Source organism: Penicillium cinerascens (assembly GCF_028974065.1).
Source record: "Penicillium cinerascens strain IBT 15544 chromosome Unknown contig_5_segment0_segment0, whole genome shotgun sequence".
Classification (NCBI taxonomy): Eukaryota; Fungi; Ascomycota; class Eurotiomycetes; order Eurotiales; family Aspergillaceae; genus Penicillium; species Penicillium cinerascens.
In genome coordinates, this window is record NW_026695294.1 from 90,912 (window position 1) to 115,247 (window position 24,336).

The window sequence follows — 24,336 nt, forward strand, 5'->3', positions numbered from 1 at the left end:
ATGGCAGGAGAGCAACTCGATAGGCATGAAGATCGCTGGAACTTGATATTTGTTTGCCGGTGATTCCACGATGTTTTCATGCCGCTTGTCTATGGAACGGTTGCGCTCAATAACTGGCGTGATATGAAGTCTTTCTTTCATGCCGTTACCCAGCGTCCCGTTCTCGCGAGTTCAGTCCGAGAACTGGATTTGAGTGGCTGGCAAACGGAAGCCGTTTCCGATGACGAGCGGGAAATAATTGAGAATGAAACAGTTCCGAAAGGTCTGGTCACGGCATCGTCTCATTCGATCGAAGAGGCTATACAATGGAAGAAGAGCCTGAAGAAAGGATATGGGGACGCATGGATTGCTCTGATTTTCCCGTTATTGACCCATATACGGCAGCTCCAACTATCATATGCCAAAAGAACATATTTTAAGGACCTCACCCTGCAACGGGCAGTCAATGGCGAGAAGCTGTTTCACAACCGACATGCTTTTCAATGCTTGCGGGAATTCTCGTTCTACCGCCGTGATAGAGTTGACTGTGTTGACCCCCCACAACAATCTGAAGACACTATGCCACCCTCGGCTGCGCTTCTCATATCATTTTTCCACTTTCCTTCCGTGCGTGCAATTGTCGCTGATGCAGTGATAGATCCGAGTTCAATCACCAGTGCCGTCAACAGACAGACTGGATTCTCCTCCGTGTTTGAAATTAATTTGCGAGCGAGTTGCGGCAATCAAGGAATGGAGGCACTGGTGGCATCGTGTGCAGACTTGAAGTCATTCCAGTATCAGCATTCCGACTCCCACATTCTCTCTCATGGCTATCAACCAACGGCCTTATATCGCTCCTTGGCTCGGAGCAGGGAAACTCTGCAGACGCTGTCACTGGACCATTACGGCAATCACTATCCATTTACAGCAGCCAGTCTGAATCAAAACCGTGATGAATGGTTTGGATCATTATCCGACTTTACTTTTCTACGAGACCTTTGCATTCGGCTGCCCAACCTCCTCGATATTCAGTACCAAAGCGATCCCACGATGGCCCTTGTACATTGTTTTCCCCTGTCACTTGGAATACTCTATATTGAAGGCTGCAAAGAGCGCCATCTTGTCATGCTGGTTGCACAGCTTTTGGCCATTCTTAAAAATCGCGCTACCTGCGTGCCGAAGCTTCGGCACGTGGATATTGAGGGACCGTTCCAAAACACGTCTTCGAACTTCTCTAGCAATATCAGCTCCATAAGCACACAAACGATCGTTCATACAGTAAATAGCAAGATCGTACAAGCTGTGGAACTCCTCCACGAGGGTTGTATTACTGCTGGAGTTCATTTTTATGTCCACGATCGCGCATTCACTCAAAAGTCCCCTGTTTAAGCTGTTTCCCTTATTGATTTAGAAGCACTACACCATCTGTTGGTTTGCATTGTAAGCAAACCTTTCTTTTGTTCCAAGGTTTCTGCATGCGGTGGCTGAATATAAGGCATGATGGATATACATAATAGGAACCCTATCGAGCTTGTGTACGCCTTATCACTTCCATATGACAGCGACAAAGATTGCAAAGCTCTATAAAGACATCTCATTCCATGTCTATAACATTCCAACGAATGATGCTAGCGGAGGTGCTTGAAGCCGCCAACTTTGGTATTCACGGATGTATTGATATGCGGATCTGGGCAAACTCCACTTATTTACAGAGAAGCAAGAACGGCATCGGCGCTAGATTTCTAGTTTGTTCCATTATTGTTAGCATTTATTCACCTGGCATGAATTTCCCGTTACTGGGTGGAGTTCTCACCTTGACAGCGCCCTTCTCCGTCTCGATCTGGGCGTAACCAACTTTGCCGTGGTCGATGACGATCGCATACCGGCCGGTGCGGCCAGACGCGCTATCGGCCCAGCCAATGCTCTGAGAGAATTTGGCATCGGGGTCAGAGAGAAAGAGCTATTCAGCATAATAAGTCACCTATCGACACGGTTTAGACTGGGGCCTTCTACTCACAATCTCATCACCCTGCACTTTGTTGGCCTTGCCCCAAGCGCTCATCACGAATGGATCATTGAATGCAACCACCGCAACGATATCTACACCCTTCTCTCGGAGCTTAGGCAGGTTCTTGATGTATCCGGGCATGTGGTTCACGGAGCAGGTCGGGGTGAAAGCCCCTGGCAGTATCGCGCGTTAGCCCTCACGTATATGGCAATGAGAGAAGCGAAGCTTACCAGGCACGGAGAAGAGGACCACCTTCTTGTTGGCCCACTCTTTTGAGGCATTGTAGTTGATGGGGATGCCGCAGGCGGTAATGTCACCGCTCTCCTCGGACCATGGGATGTACCTGAGACGCGGTCAATGGTGCTGATTGCCGCAGCTCTAATTGCGGGTGCTCACTTGAAGACAACGTCGCTGGGGAACGCGTCACCGGGCTTGAGGGTAGTCATTTTGGGCAGGTTCTTCAAAGCTGAGATAGTTGATGAGGAAGAGGACGGAGAGAGAAGAATGCGGGGCAGCCGAGGACCTTCAGGACGCGGTCTCCGGCGGGGACCTTGGCTGATTAATGGGTCGCGGTCGGAGCTCCCCGAAGCTTGAGGAAGCGGACTCATTCTACCAAGTGGACGTTTTCAGGATAAATTTGCTTTGTGATTGGAGCTTGCCATTGGATTTCTTTGTGAAAAGGTGATGTACATGATGCTCATCGGGGGCTTCTCATTGAACTCCCTCGAAACCTCGACCATTGACCTTGAAACTGGTATCTCGACGGAATAAAGATGGAGAAAGGCCGTTCGCTTGGCCTTTTGGTATTTTCAGGTCGAGATTCTCCATCTCCGCAGCCCAGCATATTAAAAATGGCGCCGGTCTGTGGGGGTGGAGGTTGGCGGGTCAGCCTTGCGGGTGAATAAGATCATCCATCTCTCCTTTATATGACCCGACCATGCGCACATTTGAAGTCGAAGGCCTCTACATGAAGGTACACGGAATATTACCATCCTTTCCTGTTGCCGTCATGTCAGCCTGCTGGCCTCCATCGGAAGCAAACGACTTCGGCATGACCACATTGTCCCTTGGCAACTGGAGGGGAGCATCGACTCGCACCCCGACTCGGTGCAGCCGCAAAGCCGGCTACAAATGGATTGATTTGTTTGATGAGTGCTGGGCCGCCTAACTGGAAAAGCACGGTCTACCAGGAGACCAGCTCTGGGAGGCCACGCCGAACAATCAGCGGCTTGCCCGTCAATTCGGCGATCTCGTCAAGTCAATGGGCTTGTTAGACGAACGTAGGAAATCGCTCCCCTCCATCTGCGCGGAGACCCACCCGCCTATTTAGTGTACTCGCCGGTTTCCGAGGGTCAACGAATATTTAAAGCCAGAGCCAGATGATCGCAGTTTTTAAAAAATGGCAGCCATATTTCTTCTATAATCAGGGCCCGGCCGCATCCAACTGAACAATGAAGGTCTTGAAAGTCGACAATTTGATCTGTGGTGGAGGTATGGCCGGTATGGCATGCGCTGCATTTGCAGCGGAGGCTGGAGCCAAGACCCTAGTCGTTGAAAGACAAGTAAAAGTAGGCAGATCATCAAGCTTTCTGCTAGCATGTACGTCTAGAAAATTGCATTGTATCCCGGGCTTGTTCCCCATGTTTTGCTGACACTTGGTCAGTTTGAGGCCTAATACTTATGAAAGACTGAGGTCTTGGGTACCACACGACGATCCGGCTTTTGCAATGGGCATGGTATCAAGGGTGCTATCATTTGTCGATATACTCCAGATTCTCCACCTATTTATTACAATGTGTGAGCAAAGGCCGTCGTTTTGGCGACCGGAGATTTCCAAGGATCTTCGCGGCTGAGAGCCCTGTACCTTGGGGAAGGAGGCGATAACGTTTTCCTGCATCGCAATCAGGGATCCGTAGGAGACGGCCTCAGTCTGGCTACAGACGTTGGGGCTGGTACCAGCAGAGACATGAATACCTATTACGGGAATCTCCTGGCGGCTCCCTTTCCAACAGAAGATGTAAGTCCCAAAGACTTTCTTACGCTGGCTCAGTATCGTGCGTTCACCATGTACACATTTTCCAATTGATTTCGTCGAGGTAATGATCGATCAGAAAGCAAATTCTGATTATTATTGAATGAATCAGGTCGACGATTCCGCCGACGAAACAACGGGAGATGAAATCGTGAATCAATATCTGGCTAAGCAGGCACACCGTTATGGGTTTTTACTGTTCAGGTATGGCATTCAAAACACCCCAAGGCTACAGGTTGAGTACTCACATGAACGTCAGTGAGAAAACTCGACTCCAACACTGCCTGAGCGCCTTGTTCCCCAATGCAGGTGACGTCGATCGCCTTCAAAATGCTCTTTATTATGGTTGCAACGTTGGGAAGGCAGCCAACTTGAAGGAACTCGTCGAAATCCTTGGCCAATGGTGAGTTGACAGAGTACAGGCAGCTTGTACAATTGATCATTATGATCGTGTTGTTCGACTTGGGCAGACGGATGGTCTTGATGCACCCGTCGGCCGTGGGGGGCTACCACCCGCTTCTTTGGTTGACCGAAGGTCCTTTCTATGCAATGGAGGTGCAGCCATCGTATGTGCCGCCGAATTCACCGAAAATCATTTTTACTGATTGGTGTACTAGGAGTACCTTTACTTACGGCGGGACCTCAATCGATACGCGAGGATATGCCTTGACGGTGGACAAAAGCATCATCCCTGGCTTACTCGTGGCGGGCGTCGATGCCGGCGGATTTAGTAGCCTGGGTTATGCGGGCTGCCTGCCCTCGCTTTTGTTACAGGGTTCTGGGCTGCTCGAGAAACTAGACGAGAGCTGGGGTTTGCTAGAGCCTCGTCTCCCAGCTGCCGATACCCAGAGACGCGGCACCTATGAAGGGGCGACTTTGATTCAGTATGACGACGTCTCTCGATGGATAACATGTAGCACCAGGGGAACGTTAATGGATATCAAAAACGTGTGGTTGGGGATGCCATCATGGGTTTTTCTACGCTCGTAACATCGTCAAGGTCCTCACGTTGACATCACGTTTCCCTTCGCATGGTAAAACCCGCATTTCCTTCCTCCCCCTTCTCCCCCAACGTTCCTCTTCTTACACAGGCCCATTTTAATTCGGAGTATTGTCATCCCTCGTTATCATTGCTACACACATTACTGAGATATAATTGTTCACTTCGCGCCCACGGTCATACTTTTCAATTGTACGAGAATTCCTCGCGGAAGCTCTATTTTCCAGCAACGAGAACGCCACGGTACCGCATCTTGCCATCTTCCAGGGTCTTCAAACTTTCCTTCACTCCTTCCAGCGTCATCGGGAACGTCATCTTCACCGGCTTGATGTTATGAACGGCCGCAAACTCGAGCATGTCGCGATGCACCTGTCTCGCAGATACGATTCCTCCTTGCACTCTGAGGCCATTCTGTAGCAACGGCAAGTACGGAACCTTGAGATCATTCTCATCAATGGAGAGGGGCGAGATGACGCCACCTGGAGCCATGATGTTGAGATACTGCTGCCAGTCTGGCTGGCTACTAGTGGTCACGAGGAGGTTGTCGATGGGCTTCCCCAGCTTCAACTCCTTCACACCTTTGGTTGCATGGAACTCGATAGCGCCTAGTTTCATAGCTTCGTCCTTCTTGCTATCCGTCCCAGAGAATACGACGACCTGGCAACCCATCTTCGCAGCAAATTGGATGGCCAGATGGCCCAAACCGCCGACTCCGACGACTCCGACACGAGCGGTCGGACGAACCTGAGCGACGTGGAGTGCATTGAAAACAGTCGATCCACCGCACATCAGGGGACCTGCGTCTTCATTGCTTATATTTTCGGGAATCTTGAAAAGGAATGCCTCGCGCCACACGGCGTGCGAGCCGAAGGAGCCCTGATTCAGATCGGCCGTGGCGTACATCTTGCGCTCGGCACACAGAGTCTCCCAGCCCGTCAGACACTGACGACAGTGACCGCAGCAATCGTGCAGATAACCCCAGCCCACGCGATCGCCCTTCTTCAAGATCTTGGCATCGGGACCAGTCGCTTCCACAACACCCGTTCCTTCGTGCCCAAGGGCCATGTCGGTATTCCGGAAGTGGACATCGGTAAAGCAAACACCGGAGTGGGTGATTCGGATGAACACATCGTCGTGCCTGAGGTCGTCTCGTCGTGTGACCTCCTGTCGAATCGCTCCGTCTGGGGAACCTTTGAATACGGTGAATTCAATGGGCATATCTGACGATGTTGTGGATCAAAATAATCTTCGCCTTACTCTGGCAGGCCTTGGAGAAGGCAGACAGCCCAGCTTTTATAGTCCATTGACCATTCTACGTCATGTCCGCAAGTGCCGGAATGAAGCGAGTGGCAACAGCTACATTTGGAATCATTTCAACCTGTTCTTTCCTGCAAACAAACCTTGATCGCACAGCGAAAACACTATGTCATGGAATCTGCCATGCAATCTGGTGGGTCTAGACGGAACCGGCCGGGCTGCTGATATCATCATCCTAAAAGCTTGCTTACAGTACACCCCGGCCGAGAAGTTGGTGGAGCAATCTCTTTGCCAACTGATTGCTAGACCGAAATTTAAATGAGACCGGCCAGCTCATATATACAACATTCACCGGGGCCCGATGTATGCTGGGCATGTGTCCCGTGAGCGAGACCATGTTGTGCCTTCAGCCACTTGCCAGAGGACCCACATTCCGATGCAAATCAGCCGAGCTTTGGATTCGATATCACATGTCGCCGCCCTAGTTCTCGAAACAAGTAAATGAGACTGGTGATAAACAGGAACCACTTGGTAAGACTATCATATCGAATCTGCTCGGATTTCAACGGTCCGAGATAAATGTGTGACTTAGACCTCCGGCATTGGCGATCGATAAGATTGTCCGGTTCTTTTGAGGTCTATGTAGGGATTATCACTGTGCACTACATCCGATTATCTGCAGAAAAAGAAGATCATCTACAGGACTAAATCTTGATGACTCGAAGGGTGTCACGTCACAGGCTAATGTTCATCTCAACATCTGATTGGATTAAAGCTACGGAGCTCATTGCACAATTGAGACAGAGCCCCGTGATATTTACAACATAAGATACTATAGGTTGTTTCGGAGGCAAAGGTTCGCTTTAATAGTCATGACTACATAGACTAACCACGTTGGCTCTTGAAAGATAGCAGCGGGAAAAGTCTGTTCCCCGCAGGATTATTCTGCCAGGCTTTTCTGGCGGGGGAGGCTGGTTATGATGGCGGTGAGATTTGCGATAACCAATTACCCGATCAGGAAGGTCTCTAAAAGTCAAATTCAAAACTTCGCAGGTTCGAATTTGTTTACATGCAGCAGCTAGCAGTTCCCGGAGATCTGGGCCGTCACGACCAAGTGAAAATGTTTCAGGTTGACGGTATTGCCGGAGCCAACGACCACACGCGGGATTCCGAGAAGGATGCCGCGCTAGCAATGGTCAGCGATGTGGCCCAGGAGATCGATCCAATCGTGGCGAAAAGAGTTCTGCGAAAAATCGATCTCTATTTCATGCCCGCCATGTTAATCGGTGAGTTTGCTAGGCCACTAGCAAAATGATGTTTAAACTGACCGCACTCTATTGTAGGTTATGGTATGGTGTACTATGACAAGGTACGACAGGACCCCGGTTGTCATCCTGTGGCTTATGTTAACGATCTTGGATAGGCCATTTTAGGTAGTGCCTCTCTCTTTGGCATGACCGCCGACCTAGCATTAGAGGTCGTCGATCATTCCGCATTTCCAGCCTTAGTCGACACCTCGCGTCTCAGCTGGGCAACGTCCATTTTCTACTTTGGAATGCTGGCTGGACTCTACCCGATGACTTTCATCTTACAGAAATTTGATGTTCGATATGTTCTCGGTCCTGTGGTTCTCCTATGGGCCATTGTTTGTGCGGCGACTGCTGGCGTGACATCCTGGCGAGGTTTATTTGTTCAGCGTTTCTTCCTTGGTACGCGCCAGGCTTCTTTCCAAGTTATTCGAACGATATATCTAACAAAATGCAGGCGTGATTGAGAGTGTCATTCCGACTAGCTTCATGACCATTGTTAGCAGTTACTACACGCAAGAAGAGCAGGCTCTTCGACAAGCCTGGTGGTTCTCTGGCACCGGCTGGTTCACCATCATTGGTGGAGCACTTAACTATGGATTTGGTCAAATTACATCGGACTGCTTGACCAGATGGCAATATATCTACATCCTTGCCGGGGCTATGACATTTTTGTTCGGCCTCTGGTGTTGTGCAATGCCCAACTCGCCGGTATCCGCCTGGTTCTTGACCCCGGAAGAGCGAATTATCGCCATAGAGCGACTACGAAAGGGACAGACCGGCATTCGCTGTCAGAAAATCAAACTTGATCAGATCAAAGAATCCTTTACGGATATCAAGGTCTATCTTGTGGCTATCATGATGGCGGCGGCGTGAGTATTCTTTCTATCTACAACCCAATCTTAAATCCCGAGCTGACCCCATTAGATACACCATCAACGGAGCCATCTCTGGCTATGGGCCCCTCATCGTTTCTACTTTTGGCTACGATACCCTGGATTCCATTCTATTCCAATTCCCCGTGGGCGGCGTTTGTGTCATATTCATCCCTCTATGCGGATACATTCCGACCGTGATTCCCAATACACGCATTCCCATGCTCATCGCGTGCTGCCTACCGGTTATTGCCGGTTGTGCTATGATTTGGAAGTCGCAATGGGGCTATCAGCCAGCTACTCCAGTAGTCGGTTATGCACTTACGGGATTCTTTGGGCCAGTGGTTAGCCTGATCATTACAATCGGGGCCAGCAACGTAGCAGGGGCCACTAAGAAAACGGTCATGGCTGCCACTGTCTTTGTCGCTTATACTGTTGGAAACATCATTGGGCCTCAGCTTATCAATAGTAGTACCAAGGCCCAGCACTATCCAGAATTGTGGACGGGCTTGATCATTTGGTGAGTTTATCTACCCAGCTCATTCTTCTCAAAGCTAACGGTGTCATAGCTATTGTATCACTATTACCGCAGCCGTCGCTTTATACGTAGTGCTCTGGAGGGAGAATCGCTTGAGGAGCACATTGGAGTTGGATGAGGTGCAGCGTGACAAGATTGCTTTTGATGATCTTACCGACAAGCAGAATCCGTTTTTCCGTTATGCTCTGTAGGGAACGGTGGAAGTCTTCACAAGTTTGGAAAGAGCGGGTCTCAGTGAAAGCCTCAGGTATCTATTGATCCTTTGAAAATACAGAAAAAGAGGAAAATTAATTAGCTAAATCAACTCATGTAGTTGAGTTGAGTATCTTGACCAATCAGGCGGCGATGCGGTGCTGCTCAACCCTTGCTTGCTCTCTCAACTCGGAATACACACTGGCATAATAAACCCCCCTCTTGTATTTAAATACATAATAATCTGTAGCCATAATTTTGATTACTCCTATATCGTCAGACTACGAGTCGGGTCTGTAGCAATGCCGGGTGGGTGGATACATCACGGAATCTTCAAGATTCCGTTGATTTTACCCCGCAAGACCCCGGCATCTATAAGAGCCGAATTACACTGAGTTATTCGAGTGACCACTTTCTCCACGCTCGCAATGGCAGATTCCAAAATGCCTGACTTGGTCGCGTCTTCGGGCCATGGAGGTATTCCTCGTGACCCACTGTTCGAGGTAACTTGGCACGTCGCCGACAAGGAAAATCCCAGGACTTGGCCAGTCTGGTATAAAAGCTTCATCGTGGCCGCAATGTCTTTCTCGACGACTATCGTGTATGTCCTTGGCCCCAAATACCTACAGCATTGGCAATTGATGATAATAATACACAGAGTAGTCTACACGACAATGTACACCTCAGGTGTTGATGGGATTCAAAAAGAATTCGATGTATCCTCTAAAATCATTGTACTTCTGGGCTTGACGACAAATCTTTTTGGCCTTGCATTTGGATCAGTCGTTCTGTCATCCTTGTCGGAGATTTACGGTCGTCGACCGATCTATCTTATCTCGGTTTTCTTATTCGGTGTCTTGATTTTGCCTGTGGCTCTCGCAAACAGCATTGAAGCCATCCTCATCAGCAGGTTTTTTGGAGGCTTTTTCGGGGGTACCATGATTTCTAGCGCCCCGGGTAGTGTCACTGATGTGACAGACGACCAATATCGCGCCTTGGCCTTGAGTTGTTGGAGTCTTGGGACGATGAACGGCCCTGTTCTAGGTATGTACGTGGGTGTTCAAAATACTGTACACACTTTTATCCTAACATTGCCTGCAAATTACCCCAGGCCCTATCATCGGCGGCTTCGTCTATCAGTATCTTGGTTGGCGCTGGATCAATTGGCTCGTCTTGATCTGTTCTGGAGTATCCTTAGTCTTGATGTCTCTGGTTAAAGAGACTTATGCGCCTGCTCTTCTGCGGAAAAGAACCAAGAAATTACAAAAGGAGACGGGCGATCAAAGATGGTGGTGTCGCTTTGATCATGAGGAGACCGGATTTCAAGTCTTAAGGACAAACCTGGTCCGTCCATTCCGCATGATTGTCTTTGAGCCAATATGGTAAGCGCCCCGATATACAAACAATTTCCAGCAGTATAGAGACTATTTCATCGCATACTAATGCTGGTCGCTAGCGTTTTCTGGGATCTTTACGTTAGCGTGGTCTACTCTGTGCTCTTCCTCTGCTTTGTGGCCTATCCGATAGTATTCGAAGATCTCCGTGGCTGGGCACCAGGTCTTGCAGGTCTAAGTTACTGTGGTATTGGCACAGGAACTGCAATTGCTGTGACGTTAGAGCCACTTATTCGACGATTTATCGCCATGCATCCACGGGACCCAATAACAGGGCGCCCCGCGCCTGAAGCAGCCGTATTTGCCGTGTGCATGGGAAGCATCCTAATTCCAATCGGCGAGTTTTGGTTTGCCTGGACCGCACGGCCGCCAATTCATTGGGTATGTCCCATTCTTGCTGGTCTTCCATTTGGACTTGGCAATGGCTTGGTGTTCATCTATGCCACCAACTACATGGCTGGAAGCTACACGGTGTACGCAGCATCAGCACTTGCCGGCAATTCGATCGTGCGATACGGGCTCGCTGGAGTCCTTCCGCTCGCTGGATCCAAAATTTATAGTACTTTGGGTGCTAATTGGGCTGGGACAATGTTGGCACTGATCGAGGTGATTTTAATTCCCATCCCTTTCGTCTTCTATAAATATGGTCACAAGATCCGATTGCAAAGCCCCATGATTGTGAAAGGGCTTGAAAATGGAACTAATTGACGTCTCGAGCAACTGGAACGGATAGATAGATGGAGCGTTTGTATACCCTAGTTTAGCATTGCAAGTGGATCGAGCCAGATAGAACGATGCATGTACACCAAGTTATTGGATGTCTGATTCATATATGCTATATTCAGCCCCAAACAGTTCTCTCTTAACTCAACAGTCGTACTCGAGGGTAGACATGTAAGACAAGAAGCCGGTCAATCCCAAACTGGCAAAAGGTTGGTGTCGAGACCATTTGCAAAAAGTGATTGTAGCCACTCCATTCCGCCGTCTATCATTTCCTCCGAGAGTGATATATCGGGCTCTAATTCAGTAGCTCTGGTGGCTGCCGTTTCTGACATGCTCATTTGTGAGGCAATGGATGGCGGCTCTCCTGTTACGAAGTATGCTCGGCGTTGAGCAGAAGTTGAAGGAGTTGGAGACTCATTTGTGTCGGGAGTAGGGCCTTCAATCGCCCCCGGTGGTCGATCATCAAAGCTCAGCGTTGCGTCAGCCATCTGGTTCAACTTCCAAACGGTCTGAGCCATCTTCCCCGACACCCAAGTCTTGTGGCAATGTTCCCTGAGTGATCTTGCAGCTTCGAGGGTTAAAACACCGTACTTGCTTTTGAATGAAGGCTGTTTGATAATGAGACCGAGCACAATGATTGTAGCGCTCGACAGGTAGTGCAGAAAGGGGAAAGTGTACTTGGGGTGCTCCTCTGGCACATTGCAGAAGTCATCAATGATGGTGCGAGCCAGTCGCATACAAATGACTTCGTTTTCGAAGGCTTCAGGGGCAGCAGGATGATGAGGGGATCGTGCTCTTTGAAGCATCGGCTTTCGAATCAGAAGATAGAGAGAGGACCATCTCTAGAAACAGGCCGTTAGAAACAAGGTGCTGACCACGGGTCATCTCAACTTACGATTCGCATAATGAGGTGCTGTTTTATCTGCCACCAAAGCATTCCCTCCAGATCATGGTTAACTGGGTGGCGATGGTTGTAGGAGAACTCCGGTCGAATGTCTGTCTGAGACTGGGCAATGAGATGCTCAAGGTACTCGTTCAGAAGGGGACTCGGTGTTGACTCGGAGGTTGCAGCGCCATATAATGCTTCCCAAACCTTTCCGATAACCCGCGAGTAGCTTGCCATGGCGACTAGATATGGAATCCTGGTAGGAGCGGACTCTGTAGCTCCCTCGTCGATCCTTAATTGCGGGTTCCTTTGGCATCTCGTGAGCCATTCATCACTCGCATCGCGAGGAAGGCCCACGTCAACATTCACGTCTTGAATGAGAAAGGGACGACCTGTCTCAATGGCTAGCCGCCTGTCCAATATATAGATGCACCACCACAAGCGACGGGACATTTCGCCCTGGAAAGGTGGCATTTTCTTGACCACTCTTTCTCTTTGCAGACCGAGATGATGCGCGTGTGAAATTGACAGAGCCAAGACCTTTTCAGCGGATCCATGAGCGTCGAGACGAAAGAGATAAATAACCTAGATCCAAGTCATCAATAGGAGACTTCTAGAAACCATTGAGACTTTTCGGTCTTACCATCAGAAGGGCCGTCTGGAGCACAAATACTTGATCTGTGTATTGACAAAATCCTTCGAGGAGATCACCGAAGATATCTCGAGCGGCACTGTACAAGCTCCAGCCTGCAGAATAAGGACCGGTATCGCCTTCATAGCGGGAGGTCTCCACACATCGACCGTTTGCAACACATAACAAAACATGGGCTGCTTGCACGCGTCGAGCACCGCTTCGCTCGTCATCGCCAGAATTCTGACCCAAAGAACCCTGCCACATCTCATCATGAAGCTTCCACAGGCTTGGTGGGTGTAAAAACGGGACAAGGATATGTACCTCGTCGCAGAATGTGTGCATAAGTGTCTCCCACGTCTCGCGGTCGGGTGTGATGCCATGGGTGTCAAGGAGCCTATGAATGAAGCTCACCTGCCGATCCGATGAACGGTTGATCGACGGTACCGGAGACGGGGTCAAGCAGGATCTAAATGAGCGTCCCGGGGGATTTGATCGTTGTCCATATTGGACGCCCATTTGCTCCAGTCGCCCCTCTACAACTGTGATGTTGTGCGCGATGGACGTCTCCCCGGAGAAAGTCGGGACTTGAGGAGAGAGGCTGCGTTGACGGGAGCCTCGCCTGTTTCTCGCGTGGATTTCCCGTACGGATGGAGCTGATGCGTTCGAGTCCCTCTGCGCCTGTTCTGTATGCGTCTCCGTATTTGTCAGTTCCAGTTCCCGCTCGATCCGACCCGGCCGAGGTGCGAGATCGCGTGTCCCAGCAAATGCTTTGTCCTTTGATCGCCACCGTCCTCGCATATCGGTTCCAAGTCGCTGGCAGTCCCGACCCTTGAGCCTACAGGCTCGACATGGAGCATTGCCATCGCACTGTTCAGGAATGTTATTGGCTCGGACCCCAGGTTGTCCAAGCTACCTTGACTCTTACTTTGATTTTTCGCCTTTGACACTGTCCACTGACACGAAAAGTCAGTTGCTAGCTTGACGGTCCGGGACTGGGAGCATACCATGCCTTGGGGGCATATTTCCCCCGTTGATTTCGTATCAAGGGTGGTTGAGTATCTTCCGAGCCATCGTGGTCCTGGAGAGGTATTCCACTACGCGCGTGCATTCTTTCTGTAGGCGATACTATCAGTGGACTCTGAAATGGGAACCGCTCGGAGTCGCGTGGGTCCAACGGAATCTACGGAATCTTGGATTTAGGGCGGAATTGGTCCACGGGGCACAATTGGCCTACAGTTGGTGACTAATCCAGCGACTGAATTCAAACGCGCACGCCGTGCCGGATCCTCCCTAGGTTTGAATTTCGTCCTTTCGTGTGGAAGTCCGTAGCGGAACGCCGTCTGGGTATACCGGTGGTCGGGGATCTGATTGAGGGTATCGGGGATGGCATAAAATAAAACTGGATGCTCATTGTGACGGTTCATCTTTGAAGACACCGATGTTGACGAAAGCCTTGAAATGATTCTCATATGTATTTCTAAATGGGTAGAACGCTGCCAAAACCAACATCGGAAGACCGATTCCGCCCAACACACGGGAAAGTAGGAGATGGCGCAAGTCGTCAAGGGAAGGCAGAAATGGAAAATCGGTCAGCCCATGAATGTCCAAAGCATCCGAAAAGCGTAAAGATTATCCCGGAGTTGCCAATTCGGTTCTATAACCTCTGTTCTTTCTCGGCACTGTGTACAATCGTTTCATGGACCACCTTGATGCCTCCACAATGACTCGCATGACTGTTGGTTTCCCAGTCTCCTTCACCAGCGGTGCATGTTGGAGCTTGCTGTCGTGAAGTAGGCAAAATCATCTGCTCGTCGCTGACGGTGTTCCACTGTGAATCGGCAGGAAGGGACAGCGGGTGCAGGAACTTCTTGCGCTTGGGATACCCGCTTCCATCACCGTCGGATAACGGGTATGCGGGGTAACTCTGACTACCACTCTTGGTGGTCATATATAGACCCGCCCGGCGAGCGAGACGGCGGAAAAGTGGATAGATCATGGGGACGTTTCCAATCACGACGGCGACAAAGGTCTCGCGACAGGCCCAGCTGCCCGCTTGTTCGGCACCGTTGGCACCGGCCTGGAAACAAAAGACACAATCATTAAAATTGGTTGAACGGTGCTGGAAGGAAGCATGCCTACCGTCAAGATCAAAACGCAGCGCAGGATTCCCGCCATCATGACGAACAATCCCCCGCTGAAGAGAACGAGAAGCTCGAGCTTTTCTCGCCATCGGAGTCGAGCTTTGAACAGCATCTAAAAAGGATACGGTATTGGCGACAAATCTCTCACGTTGATAGTTTCTACCATACCGGAGCGGGAATGCTAATCAGGTAAACATCGGTCGCGACATTGAGCACGACCGTCACGTAGATATCAATCTTGGACACGGCAGGTTGGCAGTAATCTAAAATCATCAGTCAGATCCAGACGGATCTCAGCATACGCAATTGGTAACGTACTTCCAGGATTCGGATAGATCTGCCAGTTTTTGTGCATTGGATGACAACCGAACAGGATGGAAAAAAGAGTGGCGATATAAGTCGCGGCGATCAGACCATAGGCGATTTGGATACGAACTCTCATGTTGATCAAACCAGCTCTGTTCCATCTGATCAGTATCGTACAATCCCCGCGCTGCATTCACAGTACTCACGTCAATCGAGAATAGAAAACGGCCATGCACGTCTTCAGCAGCCACAGCAACAAGGTGTACAAAGACCAGCCGGTCACTTGAACCTTGGAGCCTCCAACCCGCAAGCGATATTCTTCCGAGTCGGCAGGCAACGTCCTCCGCTGTTCGTCGGTCATCGCATTGTTCGCAAGGCCCTTGAACCATGCACCCACCATGTACGCAGCGGCCGTTTCTAGTCCGTACACCACCTGATATGTCTGAGCAATCGTCGCGGGGGCTCCGGGCTGGCTGGCATACTCACACACGCCAGCAACATCAGATAATCATCTGGCTGGAAGTTTCTCGGACCAACCATGAACCATCTCGCGGTCGTTCGAAGACCGATGATCACGATGGCCACCGCCAAAAGTGTGAATGCCTCAGTAACGAAATCACTCATGGTTTTGCGGGTGAAATTGCCTTGCTTCTCTTTTGAGACGAAAAGAACCCGAATTCTCCGGGGGTGCATCCGGATAATGAAGACAGTCAAGGGGTCCGTAGGCGACGGCAACAGCGGTATCTCGATATTTCCCCTCGGAACTTCTTGCTATTGGAACCAGACCGGACAAAGCAAGTCCATACCCCGGTTGCGTTATAAATGCCAGTGCGCATGGAAATGGGCCAAGTCACTGGGACGTGGTGGCTTTCCATGAAAAGCCACAAAATCAAGAGACCCAACAAGCGCTGAGGGTCCGGTTGGCGGCAACGGCTTGATGATACGTCCAACTGGGCACCTCTCCGGGCCTGAAAACGTCCAGAGCATCCAGAAGCACTCGTTTCCCAGACCTTGGGAGCCGAGAGGCACCAACGAGACTGATCTGGAGTTGCCTCATCGATCGAGTACCCGATGGGCATTTTGGACTGGTCAACATCTCTCTCTGACGGGAACCGGCGACGATATTTGGTGGACGGCACCGTGATCCCTGCACGATCGGTTACACGGTGTACCTTTGACTGGGATATTTCTTTGTCCTGGGCCAGAAATTACGGCGACACAGTTACAGGGGGCAGCAATAGATCTGTCAATAGCCGGGCCCGTCATGGTTGATAACAAAGGGACCTTCGCTTGGGGGCTTTCGGGACGATCAGTCTGGGAAGATGCCCCTGAGACTAGATATTACGCACGTTGCTTTTTCTTTCGCATTGCAATCGACGTGATGGCAGGTATCCAGTCACATCGTAGCTCCCGTCAAACCGAATATAGTTCCTCGGTCTCAGGTAACGACCAACCTCAACGGCTTTCTTTTGTCTGGAACCTGCTAAGCTCCGCGTTTCGGGCGGGCGTCCATATTGACGGCGTAGATTTTGGATCTCGATCTTGTCAACTTCTGTCAACGCCCGCCGGCAGTGGGGCACGGCGGGTCGATCGGGACGAACGGGCCGCGCACATTCCCCGCGCCGTTGAACCATTGAATGATCGAGTCATTAGGGATCGTGTCATCTCCGATTGTCCGATGGACTTGCAATCGATGGCCACCAGTGAGCGAGCCTATTGCATACCCTAGTGCCGGGGGGCTGGAGGGGCCGGGGGGCTGCATACCTTAGGTCGTCGATTGCTTTTCCGTGTAAAAGCAAGACTACTCGAACAGGTTGGTGCTCGTAAAAAATATCCAGTGATTCAGGTCCCAGCTCTCTGAGTGCCAAGTCCCAGGTGGAGCCGCTAGTTCAACGCTCCGGTTCTTTCTCGCCTTCAGCTTCCCATCTTCTATATCAGAACGGTTAATGATCGGCCAGCGGGTGCACGATGCCGAGATCACAAACGAAGGAGCCAAATACTAACTTTGGGCGTTCCGCCTTGCGCTCGAAACCAAACGAGAAAACTACGCTAGGGGAAGAGTCCGCACCATGGGGGGAACCGGGAATGCGACCGATTTGGCCAGCTGCACGCCAAGGACCATCGTGAGCCAAAGGAAGCAGGACTAGTCCGTTCGTGGATGCGCTGTACTAGCTATTTCTCTTTGGCTGTGCCACTAGAGAGAGCCCTAATTCGGAGTTCATTTCCTCCGGCCCTGATCGTGTGTCCCACTTCTCCACGCGTGGAGGAGCTAAAAGACGCCGTCTCCAGCTCCGGCTCCTTTCCTCTCGTGGCGCTCGTTTCTTTGTTCCCTTCGGTGGTCATCTGATTTTGCGCGTCTGTAAATAGCCTTGTGCAGTAATCCCGGGTTGACGGGACTGGCGCGAACTCTTCGAATTCCTCGATACCGAGTTATACCCTCTCATTCTCTCGCGAAATGGGAAACGAGGATTTGGTGGTGGTTGGCGCAGGTGAGTTTTGCGCTGGAACGTGGAGGGCCCATACCGTCTGACTCGATATCGATTCACCAGGCTGGAGTGGACTTGCCGCCGTCAAGACCTACCGCGACCTCAACCCGGACAGCAGTGTTCTTCTCCTTGATGCGGCCACCTCCATTGGCGGAGTGTGGGCTAAACATCGTCACTACAAGGGCCTCAAATCGAACAACTTGTTGGGCACATACGAATTCAGTGACTTTCCCATGGACGAGGCCGCCTTTGGCGTGAAGCCCGGTGAACACATTCCCTGCGATGTCATCCAGGGATACATGGAGGCATATGCCGACAGGTTCGGCTTCACCGATCGCATTCGACTCCGTCACAGCGTGGAGAGCGCCCACCATAATCTGGATGGAACATGGCAGCTGAGAGTGTCACACGAGGATAAGGTGATGACCATCGACACTCGGAAGTTGATCGTAGCCACGGGCATCACCTCGCAGGCCTATCTGCCTACCTTTGCGGGCCAGGAGACTTTTGGCGCACCTCTCTTTCACTGTCGCGACATGCTGCAGCACGAGGCCGAAGTCTTCAAACCTGGAGAACGAGTGAGTGTCTTTGGTGGAACCAAGTCCGCGTGGGATGCGGCCTATGCCTGTGCAACGTCCGGAATGAAAGTGGACTGGATTATCCGCGAGTCCGGCCACGGTCCAAATTGGATGGCACCCCCGTATGTGACGCCGCTGAAGAAGTGGCTGGAGAAGCTGGTGACCACGCGCTTCTTGACCTGGTTCAGTCCCTGCATCTGGGGTGACGCCGATGGCTTCACGCGTGTGCGCAGCTTCCTGCACGGAACTTGGTTGGGACGCAAGATTGTCGATGCTTTTTGGGCCGTTCTAGCCGACGACGTCGTGCAACTCAACGGCTTTGACAAGCACCCGGAGATGAAGAAGCTGAAGCCGTGGGTGAGTCCCTTCTGGATCGCCTCGTCACTCAGCATCCTCAACTATCCCACCGATTTCTTCGATCTTATCAAGGATGGCACCATCAAGGTACACATCGCCGATCTCGACCACCTCTCTGACCACACCGTACACCTGTCCAGCGGTGAGATGCTTCCGACAAGCGCTCTGATCTGTTCGACGGGCTGGCGTTGCACTCCCAATGTGAAGTTCCTGCCTGAAGGCATTGATCGCGAGCTCGGGCTTCCCTGGAGCTCAGACCCTCTAGATGAGCGCATGGTCAAGGCCGCAGATGAGGAGATCCTTCGCCGATTCCCTCGTCTGCGCGATGGCCCTCCTCACAATCCCAAGTACAAACCGCTCAGTCAAGAGTCGGAAGCGGCCGCGCCACATCCATTCCGAATGGCACGGTTCATGGTACCACTTTCATTCGTCAGAGAACGATCCCTGGCCTTCATGGGAATCACCATGACCATCAACACGACCTTGATCGCTCAAACGCAAGCGCTGTGGATTTCCGCCTACTTCGGGAATCAACTCACCCCTACGGCAGTTGAGCGCTGCCCACCGGCCGTGCGCGCCGCTTTTGACTCCAAGAGTGAAGATGGTGCCGAGCTCGACCTGACGTGGGAAACGACCCTGCACTCGGAGTTTGGCCGGTATCGCTACCCGGGAGGCTTCGGCCACCGCAATCCCGACTTCGTCTTTGACGCCATTCCGTACGTCGATCTGATGTTGCGTGACCTGGGTCTGACCACGGAGCGTAAACAAGGTCTCCTTGCGCAGTGCTTCCACCCCTATGGCACCGAGGATTACCAGGGGTTGGTGGAAGAGTGGAAAGCGAAACAGGCGACACTTGAGTGATGGACATTTTTATTTACGCTTTTTGTGTCCGAATTTACTTTCGCGCATCCCGCGAGATACCCCGTTTGAGTTTCGTCGTTTCTTTGCTTCTAGAGTTTACTTCAATAGCACGATTACATCTTTTCCCGTAATGTGTATGTGCACGATTCAATGGTACAGCATGCAATAGGCGTCCTTCAGTTAGGTATGCAAGCGAAACCAAACAGTATCTATTCCAGGAGAGCGAACTGTTCAAAGACTGCGACACCAGTAAGCTCAGACTGGCCGGTCACGCTTCGTGTCTCGGACGGTGTTGCCGGGCAAGCATCCTGACGCTTTTCGCTCTGCACCTGCAAAATCTCCCCCGTCATCTTGCCCGTCCATCGCATGTAGTATTCACGGTCCCCAGCCACAAGAGTGTCAACCAAGACATTGACTATCAACCAGCTGTTCGAGCCTCCCAAGTCAAATTCCAGTTTGAATCCACCCGGAATGTCGCCCGCGCGGGGAGGGTAGCGGTCACTCGTAGTTTCCGAGGTCACAAACGGACGCACGGTGAGAATCGAGGAATTACAGGATGAGATGAGAACATGTCCATCCTTGGCAACATAGCTGCTCACGTAGGTGGTATTGGTGGGGTCATTGAGTGCGAGGTAGCTGAACCACACGATCGAGTAAGGGCCAAGACGGCCATGGCCCCAGTACCAACTCTGAACTGACTCTATGAAGGGTCTATCAGACCAGTTCTGCTACACGTCAGTCTTGTCGCCTTCGATTTGGATCCATCACTCGCCTTGTCGTGATATGCCGGGCCCTGAAACCACAGCTTTGATCCCTGAATGTTCATGTCCACTGTTCCAACGGCATCCGGCGTCAGACTTGCCCATCCAATATGGGGTGCAATCTCAAGGTCCGTTGTTTCAGATTGTATTCCGCAAGGCAGATGCGGTGTGAGGCCCTAGTATCAAGAAGCGGTGTCAGCGAATCACTTTGAGCGCGATCATCCTGCACCCACCGAGGACAAAGTAAATCGACCCTCCACCTGTATCTTCTCCGAGGCAATGTTGATCTCATAATGGGACAAGTCCTCCTTTTGAGCCGTCCAGCTAAACCCTGCGGAGGACCAGTTCCCCAAACTCGGAGCCGCCGCACCATCTCCACCGGCAACGATAGCGAAAGTCGCGGGCAGGAACTCCGAAAAGACGGTTCCATTGGCAAAGGAAGCCCACATATAAGCGATGAGAATAGACGACTCGCCCGAATCCAAGAATGGGAACGCCGTCGCAGAGGATGTGAAAAAGGTGACTACGAAAGAGTCACCGGGGTTCGTATCTGAGACGGCATCGAAGTACCACCAGTCAAACACGGATGCGTTAATCAAGGTCACTTGTGGGCTGTCGAGTTTGAGCAAAGCATCCGTGGTTAAGGTTGCCCAGGGGGTCGAGATGTCGAATCGAACCTGACTGGTTCCATTCTGGACCCGGCTGGAGATTAGATCCTTCCAGATACGAGGTTCAGATTCAGCTCGTAAGCGGACAGTCGTCAAGGGGTCATATCTCCGAGGAGATGGAGACGCCCCCGTGAGAATGTTGGTGAAGATGAGCCCAAAGGGGAAAATGAAACTAGACACCCGCCGTTGCATGGTCTGTGAATACGAAGGAGAGAGAAAGTACTATATCATATACATAGATGCAGAAAAACCGTGTGAGAGAAGAGCGGCGAGCCTGCAAGAGATTCGCCCGGGCTCCAGTCCCCTATAAATGAATGGTCTTGGATCAGACAGATCGTATGCTACACAAGTCAGACACCACTCGTTGCTGGGATTCCAGAGAGCGTCACTCAGTCCGAATCTGCCATCAGAGGTCGCGGATACCGTTGGGTGATTCAAATCGAAACACTCCTGTGGCGGGTGGGAGCGCATTTTGAGCCGGGGCCATTCCTTCATTGAGACCTCAATAGACCGGATTTGGCGGCAAATATGCTTTTTCAGAACAATCGGAGAGATCTTACGGTGGATCACTGGCCGGATCCCGAGAGGTCGAGAGGCTGAGAGAGAGAACAAGGCCATCCTGGTCAAATCCAATGGCCAAGGTTCGTTAAGACTCCATTCAAAGGTACTAATAGTATTCCAAAATACCTTGGTAGGATACGAGCACGCGGGAACAGATTGAAGTGTAATGCAATAGATTCATGCTATATACCATCGAACACCGGACTCGCGAGGTCCCCCGTAAAATAAACAGTCAAATCCAGGTGCTCGCTCGGGTTCAAGTCACAGAGAAGGATAAGGATCAGTAGGATCAGTACACACGTCACACATCAGGCTAAAAACACAGTAATCAAACACGATCAAGATAGAACAGACCATCCCAGTTATGCCCAGTCAACGCACCCTTCGCCAGTAACAAAAGAAAATTGAAGAAATATTATAAAGAACCCTGACTCCCAAGGCCACTGTGGTCGATCCGTCGTCCTCGCCCTCCCCGTCATACACACACGACGGGGGCTCAACGTAGTTGAGGAGCTGGGACGGATGCAAGATCCACAGGGATGCAGAAACGCACGGAAGTGCGCCTAGGCGCGCCCGTTAATGACGGGACTGCCGTCTTCGCTGCGTCCTTCGTGCTTGATGGATCCATCAGCTCCCATCTGGTTGCTGTCTAAATCACCATCTTTGCCGCAGCCCTTGACCAGAATATGCCGCTAAAAATCAGAGTTAGTCTGATATGTCACTTTCCAATGTCAGATAGGAGATAGGAGATACACACCTTCAATGCATCCTTACGCGAGAAGCTCTTGTCGCAGTGAGCACAAGGGAATGGCTTCACGGCCAGGTGAATTCGCTTGTGACGCTTGAGATCATGGTTGCGGTTGAAGCTCTGGGGACACTGGTCGCACTTGAATGGACGGTCCGCGGCCGGGGCAGGAAGACCGTGGGGCGGCGGATGGGCACCGTAGAGATGCTGGGTGCTGGCCATATGCCCACTGTTGAAACCCGGCAGCAGTCCGGGCTGCATGCCACCCATGACCGACATGGGGCTATTCGGGCTGTGCACGTTCGTCATGACCGGGCCGTTCATCGCAGGAAGAGAGTAGGAGGGCCATGGCTGGCGGGGGTATGCCAAGTGATGCTGTGCACCGGGGCTCTGTACGGGCATGCGTCCGGGATGAATGCCCAGCCCGGCATGTCCGATGGGGGACGGGCCGCCATACATATGAGAGTAGCCGGCCTGATGAGGACTCGCGCCGTACATGGCGTGGCCTTTGGGGGTGTAAGGGTCGTTCGAGGGAAGAGGAGCAGGCGTTGAAGCGTGGCCCGATGCATAGAGGGACATGGAAACCGGCTGCGCGTTAGGAGGGAGACTGGAAGGTGGCGCGGGGAGAGAGTGGTGGAACGAGGCCAACGGAGGAGCCTCGAATGACTGCGACAGTCCGTCCGTGGTCGGCGGGGATGTCGCTTGCCCGGGACGGCCAACCACCCCGGATGGAGAGAAGGAATTGCGCGCGGAGTATGGATTGACCCCCGGCGCCCACTGTGATGGGGCGGCTCCCGCGCCGTACGGCGACGCCTGGGGCCAGTACGCCGGCGGTAGATCGGACGAGACCCCCGTCGACGGTGCCAAGGTCTGTGACACCGTGGCGGAGTCTCCGGACTGATTCGTAGCCGGGGGGTCAGCAGATTCCCCACGCTCACATTGGGAAGCGGATGGGACACCGGTGGATGGCCGGGATGCGATGAAAACTTGGATCCAAACGGCGGCGGCGGCAGCTCGAAGCTGGGCAGGGCCGGCGCCTGTGGACGACGGCTATTCAACGGCTGCGAGGACATCGCATCCAGCGCGCTCCCCATCCCGGGAGGCGGCACCGCGAGGGCAGCCATGTTAACGGATGGATCTCGAGAGGCTCCACCAAACAGATCGCTTTCGGAAATAGATGGAGCGAGGTTGGAGGGAACGAAGGCGTGTCCCGTATTCAACCAGTCTCGACCACCAGTAAAGCCCCCGGAAGGGCTCGAAGGATCCAGGAGGGGCGAGCGGTGATCGCTGGTGCTCGCGATCGAGAAGAGTCGACTGACTTGATCGATGAGGCTCAAGTCGGGAGAACTTTTATTTTATTTATTTTTTTTTTCCCCCAGGGGATGGCGTGGATGGGAGAGGCAGATTTTGGGGGGGGGGGACAGTTAACGCTCCGAAGAGGGGTGGAAGGTGTCAGCCCTAAAGGTGAAGGTTGAAGAAGAGTAACGGAGGTCCGCGCGACTGGGGAAAGAAAGTCACGGTCGACGAAAGCGCGAGAAGTGCATGGTCTCGAAAATGATTTCCTTGGCGACTTCCCGGAAAACACAGTTCGTGTATAGGAGACGGTATGAAAGGGAGGAGAGAAAAGGAAGACGGTGGGGAGAAGGACAAGAAGCACAAGCCGTGGCGTCGGGGGAGGCGCAGGAGCGCGGGGATAACAGAGGGTAATTATAAGAGAGGTAATACTGGATCGAGTAGTAAGTGTATAGGGACGCGAAGAATGGTGGGACCGTGGTCGACGCGGGTCTGGCCAGCGTGGGGAACGAATGGAACGGTTGGACCGAATGGACGATGCGAAGACTCTAGAAAAGCGAATTTCCCATATTACGATCCTCCCAAAGAGGGGGGGGCAACGTGGTTGACAGGCCCCGGTTGACCGTTCCGAATTCGGGGTCGCGATCGACTATTTGCGTTGCTACATGGTGCTAGTCATTCGTTTTGGCTTTCTTTGTTTTTTTTTTCATGCTCGCCGCTGCCTTTGGATTCTGATATCTGTTTCTATTTGGGG

The 24,336-nt window shown here is 51.8% G+C and overlaps 13 protein-coding genes across 13 annotated transcripts; 7 read left to right on the forward strand and 6 right to left on the reverse strand.

Moving 5' to 3' along the window:
- Window positions 1-123: 123 nt before the first annotated feature.
- N7498_004506 (uncharacterized protein) lies at window positions 124-1,368 on the forward strand (the record flags this gene model as incomplete). Its single annotated transcript, XM_058451568.1, has 1 exon — window positions 124-1,368. One exon carries the CDS (start codon window positions 124-126, stop codon window positions 1,366-1,368), a length of 1,245 nt encoding a protein of 414 aa, XP_058308106.1.
- Window positions 1,369-1,685: 317 nt separating this feature from the next.
- Window positions 1,686-2,433, reverse strand: N7498_004507 (peroxiredoxin family protein; the record flags this gene model as incomplete). The annotated part of the gene is made up of 5 exons (XM_058451569.1): window positions 1,686-1,721; window positions 1,793-1,939; window positions 1,997-2,160; window positions 2,218-2,330; window positions 2,384-2,433. 5 exons carry the CDS (start codon window positions 2,431-2,433, stop codon window positions 1,686-1,688), a joined length of 510 nt encoding a protein of 169 aa, XP_058308107.1.
- Window positions 2,434-2,924: 491 nt separating this feature from the next.
- Window positions 2,925-3,155, forward strand: N7498_004508 (uncharacterized protein; the record flags this gene model as incomplete). The annotated part of the gene is made up of 1 exon (XM_058451570.1): window positions 2,925-3,155. The coding sequence occupies one exon, from the start codon at window positions 2,925-2,927 to the stop codon at window positions 3,153-3,155; it is 231 nt and encodes a 76-aa protein (XP_058308108.1).
- Window positions 3,156-3,438: 283 nt separating this feature from the next.
- Window positions 3,439-4,073, forward strand: N7498_004509 (uncharacterized protein; the record flags this gene model as incomplete). The annotated part of the gene is given in 3 exon segments (XM_058451571.1): window positions 3,439-3,555; window positions 3,675-3,782; window positions 3,795-4,073. The coding sequence occupies 3 exon segments, from the start codon at window positions 3,439-3,441 to the stop codon at window positions 4,071-4,073; spliced, it is 504 nt and encodes a 167-aa protein (XP_058308109.1).
- A 49-nt stretch (window positions 4,074-4,122) lies between these two features.
- N7498_004510 (uncharacterized protein) lies at window positions 4,123-5,009 on the forward strand (the record flags this gene model as incomplete). Its single annotated transcript, XM_058451572.1, is given in 4 exon segments — window positions 4,123-4,223; window positions 4,255-4,422; window positions 4,442-4,585; window positions 4,637-5,009. 4 exon segments carry the CDS (start codon window positions 4,123-4,125, stop codon window positions 5,007-5,009), a joined length of 786 nt encoding a protein of 261 aa, XP_058308110.1.
- Window positions 5,010-5,235: 226 nt separating this feature from the next.
- Window positions 5,236-6,237, reverse strand: N7498_004511 (NAD(P)-dependent alcohol dehydrogenase; the record flags this gene model as incomplete). Its single annotated transcript, XM_058451573.1, has 1 exon — window positions 5,236-6,237. One exon carries the CDS (start codon window positions 6,235-6,237, stop codon window positions 5,236-5,238), a length of 1,002 nt encoding a protein of 333 aa, XP_058308111.1.
- A 1,159-nt stretch (window positions 6,238-7,396) lies between these two features.
- On the forward strand, window positions 7,397-9,243 carry N7498_004512 (putative MFS transporter; the record flags this gene model as incomplete). Its single annotated transcript, XM_058451574.1, has 6 exons — window positions 7,397-7,562; window positions 7,620-7,645; window positions 7,700-7,985; window positions 8,041-8,455; window positions 8,511-8,978; window positions 9,028-9,243. 6 exons carry the CDS (start codon window positions 7,397-7,399, stop codon window positions 9,185-9,187), a joined length of 1,521 nt encoding a protein of 506 aa, XP_058308112.1. The 3' UTR covers window positions 9,188-9,243.
- A 373-nt stretch (window positions 9,244-9,616) lies between these two features.
- On the forward strand, window positions 9,617-11,290 carry N7498_004513 (MFS transporter; the record flags this gene model as incomplete). Its single annotated transcript, XM_058451575.1, has 4 exons — window positions 9,617-9,789; window positions 9,847-10,232; window positions 10,300-10,570; window positions 10,645-11,290. The coding sequence occupies 4 exons, from the start codon at window positions 9,617-9,619 to the stop codon at window positions 11,288-11,290; spliced, it is 1,476 nt and encodes a 491-aa protein (XP_058308113.1).
- Window positions 11,291-11,493: 203 nt separating this feature from the next.
- On the reverse strand, window positions 11,494-13,832 carry N7498_004514 (fungal specific transcription factor domain-containing protein; the record flags this gene model as incomplete). Its single annotated transcript, XM_058451576.1, has 4 exons — window positions 11,494-12,147; window positions 12,201-12,776; window positions 12,835-13,712; window positions 13,784-13,832. The coding sequence occupies 4 exons, from the start codon at window positions 13,830-13,832 to the stop codon at window positions 11,494-11,496; spliced, it is 2,157 nt and encodes a 718-aa protein (XP_058308114.1).
- A 647-nt stretch (window positions 13,833-14,479) lies between these two features.
- On the reverse strand, window positions 14,480-15,896 carry N7498_004515 (uncharacterized protein; the record flags this gene model as incomplete). The annotated part of the gene is made up of 6 exons (XM_058451577.1): window positions 14,480-14,902; window positions 14,965-15,078; window positions 15,135-15,229; window positions 15,285-15,424; window positions 15,479-15,705; window positions 15,759-15,896. 6 exons carry the CDS (start codon window positions 15,894-15,896, stop codon window positions 14,480-14,482), a joined length of 1,137 nt encoding a protein of 378 aa, XP_058308115.1.
- A 1,831-nt stretch (window positions 15,897-17,727) lies between these two features.
- N7498_004516 (uncharacterized protein) lies at window positions 17,728-19,554 on the forward strand (the record flags this gene model as incomplete). Its single annotated transcript, XM_058451578.1, has 2 exons — window positions 17,728-17,761; window positions 17,822-19,554. The coding sequence occupies 2 exons, from the start codon at window positions 17,728-17,730 to the stop codon at window positions 19,552-19,554; spliced, it is 1,767 nt and encodes a 588-aa protein (XP_058308116.1).
- A 209-nt stretch (window positions 19,555-19,763) lies between these two features.
- N7498_004517 (uncharacterized protein) lies at window positions 19,764-21,175 on the reverse strand (the record flags this gene model as incomplete). Its single annotated transcript, XM_058451579.1, has 3 exons — window positions 19,764-20,279; window positions 20,327-20,491; window positions 20,549-21,175. 3 exons carry the CDS (start codon window positions 21,173-21,175, stop codon window positions 19,764-19,766), a joined length of 1,308 nt encoding a protein of 435 aa, XP_058308117.1.
- Window positions 21,176-22,107: 932 nt separating this feature from the next.
- N7498_004518 (putative C2H2 finger domain protein) lies at window positions 22,108-23,413 on the reverse strand (the record flags this gene model as incomplete). The annotated part of the gene is made up of 3 exons (XM_058451580.1): window positions 22,108-22,236; window positions 22,302-23,186; window positions 23,228-23,413. 3 exons carry the CDS (start codon window positions 23,411-23,413, stop codon window positions 22,108-22,110), a joined length of 1,200 nt encoding a protein of 399 aa, XP_058308118.1.
- Between the last annotated feature and the right edge of the window lie 923 nt (window positions 23,414-24,336).